Raw genomic sequence first — 11,358 nt, 5'->3', positions numbered from 1 at the left:
CTTTGTCCCTATTTATATAATGTATTTTTCTTTTTAGTCTATCCCAAAATATATATTTTTTATTTAAAAAATATTTTACTTTAAGTTTCTATTTTGCATTTAATAAGATGATTTACTTTTTTTTTTTTTTTGAGAATGCATGATTTATTGTTGAACAAATATCTATGACTTATTTTAGACTATAAATTTCAAAAGTCTTTTTTAAATCTGTGCCCAAAATACATCACACAAATAGAGAAGGGAGTACATGACAAGAAGAGGAGTTTTTGGAGCAATGATAAATGTGTTTTCTTATGCACAATAAGATGGGACTAAATAAACAAATTTGAAAGGAAAGTTTATTGCCCAGAAATCAAAATCATAGACCAAATGGGATAATATTGGGCGAGGGAGATTGTTTGCTCAAAAGTTGTCACACATCTTATGAGTATAAAACAATATATATAAATCACGGGAAAATTATAGCAAACCGTAATAATCTGTTGGACCAAATAAAGGAAACAAAAATTAATACTCAGGATTAGGGGGATAAACATTAGAAACCTTTATTGATAATATTGGTTTGGTCTGCCTCTCCATGGAGAGGTTCAGAGCCTTACAATGGTGTTCCTCTTGCCCATAATTTTGGGTATTGTTGTCCCTTTTTTCTCTCTCAATAGTGGTCACCAAGAAGCCTCCCACCCCCTTTCTGGGGTTCCCTCTCTTGGTATTTATAGCTGTGAGCTTCGTGAGCTGGCAATAAGTGGCCGTGACCACGTTGGGATCTCGCCTTTATGGTGGCGGATAGGCCATGGCCTTGTCGATCAAACCAGATGCGGGTTGAACATCGTCAATTCTGAATGGTCGTGCCGCTAATTAATCATGAATTAACTTAAAATGGGATTAGCCTCGTTAATTATCGTGGGGTCGAATTCTGACCCATACAGTTAGTCCCTCCGCTTATTGAGGTCGGGCCTTGGCCGAGCTCGATGAGTGGATTCCATTGGCTGTATTTCGAGAAACACGGATGGGGATGTCGACTGTTGCTTCGGTCGAGGCCAAATTCTTTTTGGCGATGGTCCTTAGCCGTTTACATGTTGGAGATGGCCGTAGCCTTTCATACATTAGAGATGGCCGTGGGGAATGAGTATGCGCCGGGTACGTATTTGGTGGGGTCGAATTCTGACCCATCTTTTTCTAAAGTTTAGCCTAGTGTTCAATCAGTCATCTAAAATTTGGAAAAAACACTCGTGGCAACAAAAATCACAAAAGCCTTTCGTTTTAACTCACCAGTAGTGCGACTTATATTACCGATTTTTTCAGAAAACCTTGCAAATTCTCAATATGGATCTCTTACAGTCCTACGCCGACGATGAAACCGCCGAATCGCCGCCACAAAACCCTAATTCCCAAACCTCCGACCAAAGCCCTTCGCCAGATTCATCCCCAATCCGCATGCTCCCTTCAAAATCCGCCGCCCCCAAAGTCGACGACACGATGCTAACCCTAACAGTCGCCGGTGAAGCTGCCAGAGCTCAATCCAAACCCCTCGATCCGACCCAACACCTCGTCGGATTCAACCCGACATACGAGCAACTCTGGGCACCAATCTACGGGCCAGCTCACCCCTACGCCAAGGACGGTTTAGCTCAAGGGCTCCGAAATCACAAGCTAGGGTTTGTCGAAAACGCCGCTATTGAACCTTTTGTATTCGACGAGCAGTACAACACTTTTCAGAAATACGGGTACGCTGTTGATCCCTCTGAAAATAGTTACATTGGTGATTTGGATAAAATGAAGGAATGTGATGCAATTTCTGTGTATAATATACCTCAGCATGAACAAAAAAAGAGGAAATTAGAGAAAAAGAAGGAAAAAATGGAGGAGGAGGGTGATGAGGGTGACGTGGACATGTCGGAAGTTGAGAATCCGGCGACCGACACGTGGCTGATGAAGAACAGGAAGAGTCCATGGGCTGGAAAGAAAGAAGGATTACAAGTAGAATTAACTGAGGAGCAGAAAAAGTATGCTGAAGAGTATGCTAAGAAGAAGGGTGAAGAAAGAGGTGGTGGAGAAAAGCCTGAGCCTTTACTTGAAAAGAGTACATTCCATGGTAAAGAGGAAAAAGATTATCAGGGTAGGTCGTGGATCGCTCCTCCTAAGGATGCAAAGGCTGCGAATGATCATTGTTTTATACCAAAACGATTGGTTCATACTTGGAGTGGGCACACCAAAGGGGTTTCGGCTATTAGGTTTTTCCCTAAGCATGGTCATTTGATTTTGTCAGCTGGGATGGATACAAAGGTGAAGATTTGGGATGTTTACAATTCTGGTAAATGTATGAGGACTTATATGGGACATTCAAAGGCGGTGAGGGATATTTGGTTTTGCAATGATGGGTCGAAGTTTTTGACAGCTGGGTATGATAAGTATATTAAGTATTGGGATACAGAAACAGGACAGGTGATCCAAACGTTCACCACAGGGAAGATACCCTATGTGGTGAGGCTTAACCCTGATGAGGATAAGCAGAATGTACTTTTGGCTGGTATGAGTGATAAGAAGATTGTGCAGTGGGACATAAATAGTGGACAGATTACACAAGAGTATGATCAACATCTGGGGGCAGTTAATACAATTACCTTTGTGGATAATAATAGGAGGTTTGTGACCTCTAGTGATGATAAATCACTCCGTGTTTGGGAATATGGTATTCCGGTTGTTATTAAGTATATTAGTGAACCCCATATGCATTCCATGCCATCTATTTCGCCCCATCCGAATGGGAATTGGATTGCAGCTCAAAGTTTGGATAACCAGATTCTTATTTATAGTACGCGAGAGAGATTTCAGCTGAATAAAAAGAAAAGATTTGCTGGACACATTGTCGCTGGTTATGCTTGCCAGGTCAACTTTTCACCTGATGGACGGTTTGTCTTATCAGGAGATGGTGAAGGCAGATGCTGGTTTTGGGATTGGAAATCGTGTAAGGTCTTCAGAACTCTCAAGTGTCATGACGGGGTCTGTATTGGTGCAGAGTGGCATCCTCTGGAACAAAGTAAAGTTGCTACTTGTGGTTGGGATGGTTTGATCAAGTACTGGTAAGCTTTATGATCCTTGCCTTTATAACTATGATTATGTAGGTTGATCTTTTATTGCTTGTCGTCATAGAATTTACTTGTAAAGGTGTGATGTGGATGAGTAAAAATGCTCTCCTTATATATGCATTATATATTTCTAACATAAACAATTGTAGAAGATTGTCTGAAGAGTGTCTCTGATGCCATATTATAGGATTTTAATCCTAGGGTTTGTTTAGCTTTAGTCATGCTAAACTTATTTCTTGATTGGAATTGCTACTAATCTGTCCCTCCTACCTTGATCCACGGATGTACTCTCGGCACCCTGATGAATGAAGCCATCTCAAATTGTAAGATGGTCATATAAGAATGACGACTTGCAATGTTGTTAAAGGCGCTCTTAAACCCTGAAGCTAGGTGCTGTTATATTGGGTATTTCGTGTTCCTTTATATGATGCTCAAGTGCAAGAAGAAAAGCACTTAGGTTTGCGCCTAACACCAATAGAATCCCTCTGCAAAAGAGTGGCTGGCACTGAATAATAAATAGAATTCTAAAGTAATATATTAGGTGAAGAAAATGTTATGGATGGATAGGTTAGTGATTTTAGAATAATAAACTAGAAAAATTAGTATACAATAATCCTGATTAAAAACTTGACCTAATATTGCATTTTGCATTTATTAGTAATTTAAAGTGATAATTTAAAAAAGATGATACTTGAAATTGATTAAAATGGTTTGTACTTCGTATAATCCACGTTATTGATTTTTTATTCTTTTGTCCATATAGTAGTTTGCATTTATAGTTGCTCTCTGGGGGTAGAAGTACTTGACCTCCTATAGATCCTGTCTTATTAGACCCCCTGCCCTTTTCTTTACTGCCTTTTCGTAGTTAGTACAGCAATGCAACCCTTGGAATTTCAGCATTGTGCTGTTGAAATTTTGATCTAGGACATATTTATTCTTGTCTTTGTATTCACCGAGCATTCTTTCTCATTTCAGTTGGTAGCTATTTTATCTTGTCTTTGTATTTACTGAGCATTCTTTCTCATGCCAATTGGTAGCTTCCTTGTTGCCTATTCATTCGGCTATCTACCTGCCTAATACCTTAGATTGTTGGTTGCATTTCTCTCATGGCCATTTTCATGTTGAATTTTTGAGACCATTTGTCAATTTCCTCAAGTATCTCCTCTTGTAAATCCCTTTGAATGATGATGAATTTCAACTTCCTAGCAACAAGAGAGGGTTAAAGCACATCCACTCCTGCTCTTTTGCTTGTCATTACTTTATGTAGAGTATCAGTATCTTATGAGCTTGATGAATGAAGGTCTATTTGGATTTTTGGGGGGGGGGGGGGGAGAGAGATTAATGGATAGATCTCTTATCCAACAACAACAACAACAACCCAGTATGTCCGGGGAGGGTAAGATGTACGCCACCTTACCCCTACCCTGGAAGGGCAGAGAGACTGTTTCCGATAGACCCTCGGCTAAAGAAAGTGAAAGAAGCCCTGATAGCAAGTAATAGCAATAGATCTGTTATCCATAATATCAAATAGATCATTCTCCTCTCTTGCTCTGGAGGATAACCATATTTCCAATTCACTTCTCTCATTGTGCTGCAGTCTTGTTTGTACATGTGTGCTTATACTTGAGGTGGATGCACATTTATTATTCCTGGTGTTTAACATGCTAACCTCATCTCTGGTATGCAGGGACTAGTTCTGGAGCAATCATTTCTGCCTGTCCATGTAAGCAACGCCAACTTGTTCCACTCCAGTTGGCTAGAGGAATAGAGACTCTTTATGCATTGGGTGCTCAACTTGACTGGACAAATTGGCTGGAGGAATCAAGCTATGTATTCCTTGGTTGGTCAATGCTAGTCTTTAGCTCTGTAAAACATGTTTTCTGAGATGGTTTTCTTTGGTTATTACAGTTGAGGTTGTACCAATAGTTACTAACAGAGGGACATGTAACTTCCAATCAAGATATGATGTTCCAGTAGACAAGTTAGACAGAGATCAGTTATTCATTTTTGAGTGCTAATGTGATGTACGAATTAAATCTATGTTGTATATTGTTTCTTTAGAAGTTGCAATTCTTATTTCATCTCTTTTGTTGATGAAATGATAAATAGGTATCTGGTGTTCTGTCGAGTTTGATTCCAATGTCTGGTTCCATAAGGACAGGATTAAAGTGGAAGGGTACACAAACATGTGAGGATAGGTGAAACAGATATTCATGTTTCGATGTAGTGCATGTCAATGTCCCATGAAGACGCAGGGCAAAATCACTGCCAGCTCATGCTAGTCATAAGAAATGTTCAAGAGAAAAGCGATCTTATACTAATATTTTCAAGGAAATTTACAAAATGTATACCCTGGGTTATGCTCACAATCAGGCTTTTGTAGGTGCTGGATAGCACCTACAGGAGCACCTACAAAAATTACTGATGCAACTAACTTCAAGAAATCCAAATCACAAAAGAGAAAATTGTTTACAGAAAGTGATAGAAATCCTATCTTCCTCGCGGACACAAGAAAATTAGTTAGCTTAAGATGAGCATACTTCCTATTTCTCTCTTCTGTATCAATAGTTTACACGACAAAAAAAAAGACTTGCATTACACATTGTTACTGGTAAATGCAAGATCACACAGTGGAGAAGTGTCAATCCACACCAATGTCATCTGCACCAACTTATTCATTCTTTTTCTGTGAAAGCTTTGCGTGGACATCTCCACTGTAAGGAGCCACATGGTATGCGTATTGCTGCATGACAGAAAAGAAAACCATCTCCACACAAATTAAAACATTCTGAATGGCTTCCTGAAGGTGCTCCACATCCAACCAAAAATGGTGAGATTTGATGACACCCAATGCAACTAGAATTTTAAGCAGCAATCCCTGCAAAAAGTCGGAGATGAATAGTTTATTGCGCTAGTGGTGGTAAATATAAACTTCAGACAAGCAAAAACATCAAATGGAAAGAGGCTTCCTTACAACAACAACAAAATGAAGAAACCAATACCAACTTTTCCAGAAGTTCAAAGAACTTCGACAGTAATAGCATGCAAGTAGTGGCGGAACCACCTTTAACCAAGGGGTGTCAATCGGAACACCCCTTTGCCAGAAAATTATACTGTGCTAGGTACTTTTCTTTTAATGTATATATACTATATGTTGAATTCCCTAGGCTTTTCATGCGTTTAATTTTTTATATTTTGACTCTCCTTAGTGAAAATCTTGGCCCTGCAACTGCATGCAAGACAACAGGATGTTAATAGGATTCAATGCTTTTAATGGTGGTGTTTTGTATTCTTGCTTGATGACTTGCCGGCTAACAGGAGTCATTTCTATTATCCAAAAATCATTAATTCATTGATCCATGCTTCAAACTCACACAACAGGTGATCCACCCAACTATCAGATTTCAGAGGGGACGCTGATGACTGGTAAAAGAATAATATCTACTCTTAAAGACAACCTTTTAGAGGAGGGCGGAGGTAAACAAGGTAAAGACCTTAGTTCTCAATTGTTTGAACAGATAAATATGATAGCCCAAGCCCAGAACCCGTCTGTGTCTCTTCTAAGCAAAGACTTCAAGGCATGTTGATGTCTTACTGTAATGAAACCAAGTCCTCTATACAGAAATCATTTTCCCAAGCTTCTAAGTTGCTCGGACTCGGGTGCGGGTACCCGATAGGGGACGGACCCGAGTATCGGATTCGGCAAAATCTAAACTTTAAGATTCGGGGTTGTGGATCCGGATATGGATACGGGTTGGCTAATAAAAAATAGAGCTATAAAAATATTGTAAATTTTGAGAGATATTCTGTGAAAAACTTAAATGAATATCGTAGAATTTCAATCTTTCATTCTCCAAGATGGATTTTATTCTTTCATTCTCCTAAATCTGTTTTATTTTTTATTTTGAGAAATCAAAATCTCAATTTTTATCCCAAATTTGTCGATGGACTCCGGTCAAAGTGTCCGAAGTCAGTTGACCGAATCGGGGACGTATCCCGCTCCCGCTCCCGTCCCCGTCTCGTATCGGGACGGGGACGGCACCAAAATCGAAGAGTCCGCGCAACTTAGCATATGGTTTCAGTACATGTAAGAGCATAAGTAATAGAAGGCTTGCATAAGGCAAACGCAATGAAGATGTTACCAGCCAATAAAGCAAATCTATGCCCCCTATCCACCCTAACCCCACACCATGACCATGCAATGAGAATAACAGAACTAAAGAAGCTCGATAAGTATTGGTACTTCATAAACATCTAGCATAAACTTCTTGTACGCAAATCCAAATCCTTAATACCATCTAGAATTGCACTAAAAACTTATGTTTCTTCAAACTTAACCTACTCAACAACAAAGAAAATAACCTTCTCATTTGGACTTTGCAAGGTCTGTGAAAAAGTGTCTTTGACTACAACTACCATAATTTGAGGCAATTACATCAGTAGAACTCTTTCCAGGTGTATCCTAATTCCTAAGTCCTAACCATGTCCTTTGGTGGTAAACTGGTAATTGCCTGAACAAAAACACCGTGGGCTGCTGATCATGTATATATTTTCAATTGACAGTGGTAGCTTTGAGTAAGCTTGCCAGCATCTTGACTAATTCACCAGGCAATCTGTCTGGTACAGTACATAAACACATGTACCGAATCACATAAGCTTTACACTTTTACTAGGGATTCAAACCTGGAATCTCCAGCTTGTCACTCTTGCACCTCAACCACTCAATCATCCCCTTGGGACTAAAGCTGCTCTATACTTATGCTTCCCCTTTAGATTACAATTATTTTCATCTTTCAATTCAACCAATGTTTTTAAAAGAGAAAAGCGGAAAGAAGCAACAGCTAACAAGGACCGTAGAACTTAACAGCCCAAATTAAATATCACTAAGATCAAAATTCTATATGCCACAAAAAGATAACTTAAAATTAGTTTTCAATGTTTATTTATTAACTGTAAAAAAGGAATTAATTCCAGTAATCAATTTTAATTTTCAATTGCTCTAGCCACTGTAGTAAGAAAGTAGAAAGATAAGTCCAAAATTAGAAGTAGTGGAAGCAAATGACTCACATACTTGGAAGAAAAGAAGAAGGAACAGTAAATTAATAAAAACAGAAACAGAAGTTGTAAAAGAGGAAGCATTACAAACTCAAAGAGAAAAAAAGACAACAATAACAAATGAATTGATGAAGCATAGGTGAAGGGTAAAGTATGTGTACACATTACCCTCCCCATACCCCACTTGTGGGATTACACTGGGTTTTTTTTGTTGTTGTTAGGCGAAGGGTAATCTTAGTAGTCAAATAGCAAATGAACCTATTTTTTCTCTCATCCTTTTTGATCAAATTCAATGAATCAAGAGAAGAGTGTGAGACCGAGGATCTACCTGCCAAAAGCTGAAGAAAACAATCCCTTTGATGCAGATGAACTTTGATAGTGGTTTGTGTGGCTGCAGTTCCTTTGAGAAAACATGGTAGAAAACAACCAAGGAGTACATGGCCACTGAGAAAGAAATATTGAGAATGATGGTAAACGTCCAGCTGAGCCAACTTGGATATACCCCAAGAATCTGTAACGCGATCATCAAGATAGAGCATACTGGACGGATAATGACAAACTGCCATGTCCAGTGCTTGAGAAGTTTCAGTGTCCGGTGATCCAAGCGAGCAGTATGAGGCTGCGATTGGCAGAAAGAACATTAGATGCATATGATAATCTACCATCGCAATAGTAATTTATCAGTCATTCTAGTGTAGTAGTGTAAGAAAGGTGTAAGCTCAATTCAACGACTGCCAAAAGTAGGAAGACAAACTTCAACCTAATTTCTCGCATCAGCCAGACTATAAGAAACTTTACATAAAGCGTTAGCAAGCCAAGCGCCAAAGTCATCCAATTTTGAAAGAACAAGTACTTGAACTCCAAGCTTAGATAGACATATCAGCACTTAGACTAAAACAACAACAACAAACCCAGTATAATCCCACAAAGTGGGGTCTGGGGATTAATATAATTTCTTTAGGATAAATAACTCAAAAACTTCTTTAGGATTTGCAGATACAATTGGTAAATGGTTACATTAGGCTAATAACTCAAAAAACTTCGTTATTCATCTTGGAAGAATAGAACCCCTGTACTTTAAAGCAAAAAAAAAAAAAGGATACTTGAAAGAGGGGGGGGGGGGGGGGGTCCCTTGCCCCTAAAGTTTTTCACAATGATATTATTATACAGTAAACACTAAGGGGTCGTTTGGTTTGAATACGGCTTATGCCGGGATAAATTATACTGGTATAAGTTATGTTGGGATAAGTTATACTGGGATTAGTTATGCTGGGATTGTTTTTTATCCATTGTTTGGTATGTTGTATTAAATATGACAATTGCATAATTTGTAAGAAGAATGTATAAGTCATACCGGTGGTAATTACCCCACCCTCTATAAGGTATAAGTTATCCCGGTGTTAATTTTAATTCTGGGATAACTTATACCTGGTTTGCTAACCAAACAAAGTATTAAGATGGTATTAAATTTTTATACCAGCACTATACCTTCTTATAACTCATACCAAACAACCCCTAAAGGAGGAAAGTGCAATAGTGGCTAGATCCAAATACAGTGATTATCAGTTATAAATACATCAATGCGTTATCATCTGGCACACATGAAGAGGAAAGCTAAACATAAGCATAATCATACCTGAAATAGATTCATAGGAAATGAATGATGAATTTCCCTCCCTTTGATTTCATCTGGCACAATGTTTTTGCTGATGGATATATTCAAATAACTATACATCAAGGCCAAAAATTTGGCAATTGCCTGCAAATTAAACAACATTAAATGCTAGAAAAGAAACTGGAATATTTTTGACAAAAAATTAGAAAGCAAACAGCTAAATAGTATATGCCCCATTAACAGAAGCATGTCAATGACACAATAGAGCCACTTACCACAGCCTCATAGCATTCTTTAACCGAGTCTAGAAACATGAAAAATGCTTTGCTTCCACGAATATCTAACAACCCCACGAATGAGTCAACGGCATAAAGGGGAGCCATAATTATAATCATGATTATTGCCTTTTGCTCCTTTGGATTTTTCCAGTAGAAGAGGTGTTGTGACAAGAGCTGTATCGTGAAATGCATCGAAAGCAAAGCAGAAAACCCTGATCCCACCATAGTCAGCTGTGCACTATCCATACTAGCAAAGTCCATATTTTACCAAGTCTTGCAAGAACACACAACTACACCTGCAATTCAAATTACCAAACTCTCAAAATCTTTATACTGCTGTGTACCAATTTTTCAATTATATTTTAGAACATATTTCAATTAGAGCTATTTTCAGTGTAGCCAGTTCAAGTCCATACTAGGAAGAACCACAAACAACTTTATTTAATATATACAACTCTTTAACAAAATATCAAATTTGAGAAAACCTAAGCTTGATATTTATCCACCAATTTTATTTGAATATTAAGGGCCATATTATCAAAAACCAAACTGAATTTCTAGTTAAAAAAACAGATTTTTCTTTTCAGAAATCAAAATGAATGGGTTAACTGAAAACGAAAAAACAACCCCAATCAATCATAGCAAAAGCTGAAAATTATACAATCAAGAATATTATATCAATACAAAAATCCGAAACCCCTTAATACCAATATCCTTTGGACTTCTAAATCACCAGAAATTTAACAAGAAAGTGATAGAAAAATCAAGATCCAGAAAACGGCATAAACCTGTTCAAATAAATGGGAAGATAAGAGTTAAGAATAAAATAAAACTGCGTTTCTGCCCTCCGGAGCAATTTTGGACTACAGTGAATCAATGAAGATTAGTGGCAACAAATTCTTCCGACTTTTTGATGAGTAAGCCGTAAGAGCTGGAAAATTGTGAATCTATTACTAGTATGCCATCTCCTTTCTAATTTACTCTGTCTACTTCATTTAGTCGTCTCAGATTTTTCAATCTACTCGACCACTTGGCATCAGATATTATTTAAGTATTGCAAATGTTTTCATTTTGTGGTAGAATAGTATTTCAAATGTTGAATAAATCTAAACATAATCTTGATTAAACGAATATTTCAAATACTAGTAATTTTCTCTTATAAACTTTTTAAGTTCACGTTCAAACATGTGCTGGTTCTGTTTTGTTATAGCTTTTACCTTGTATTTCGATTGGATTAACTTAAATAAATTAACACACTGTAAAGAATTTTTACACTTTATTATAACATGTTATGGTAAAATACTCATAAAAAGAATTTAAATTA

General features: G+C 37.8%; 2 protein-coding genes across 3 annotated transcripts; one reads left to right on the top strand and one right to left on the bottom strand.

The window, feature by feature from the left end:
• The first annotated feature begins 1,148 nt into the window (after positions 1–1,148).
• Positions 1,149–5,167, top strand: LOC109237304 (pre-mRNA-processing factor 17). 2 transcript variants are annotated; one of them, XM_019403600.1, is made up of 2 exons: positions 1,150–3,080; positions 4,774–5,167. In XM_019403600.1, the coding sequence occupies exons 1-2, from the start codon at positions 1,324–1,326 to the stop codon at positions 4,778–4,780; spliced, it is 1,764 nt and encodes a 587-aa protein (XP_019259145.1). In that variant the 5' UTR covers positions 1,150–1,323; the 3' UTR covers positions 4,781–5,167. The 2 variants fall into 2 exon arrangements, with proteins under 2 accessions (XP_019259146.1, XP_019259145.1); XM_019403601.1 differs by lacking the exon at positions 4,774–5,167 and having other exon boundaries at positions 1,149–3,084.
• A 213-nt stretch (positions 5,168–5,380) lies between these two features.
• LOC109237305 (transmembrane protein 184C-like) lies at positions 5,381–11,131 on the bottom strand. Its single transcript, XM_019403602.1, has 5 exons — positions 10,823–11,131; positions 10,032–10,330; positions 9,778–9,900; positions 8,470–8,760; positions 5,381–5,964 (listed from the first exon to the last, which is right to left on the bottom strand). The coding sequence occupies exons 2-5, from the start codon at positions 10,293–10,295 to the stop codon at positions 5,758–5,760; spliced, it is 885 nt and encodes a 294-aa protein (XP_019259147.1). The 5' UTR covers positions 10,296–10,330; positions 10,823–11,131; the 3' UTR covers positions 5,381–5,757.
• Positions 11,132–11,358: the final 227 nt, after the last annotated feature.

This window comes from Nicotiana attenuata, unplaced genomic scaffold (assembly GCF_001879085.1).
Source record: "Nicotiana attenuata strain UT unplaced genomic scaffold, NIATTr2, whole genome shotgun sequence".
NCBI classification, from domain to species: domain Eukaryota; kingdom Viridiplantae; phylum Streptophyta; class Magnoliopsida; order Solanales; family Solanaceae; genus Nicotiana; species Nicotiana attenuata.
Note: the sequence above shows the minus strand (reverse complement) of the source record. Positions and strands in the feature narration are given on the sequence as shown.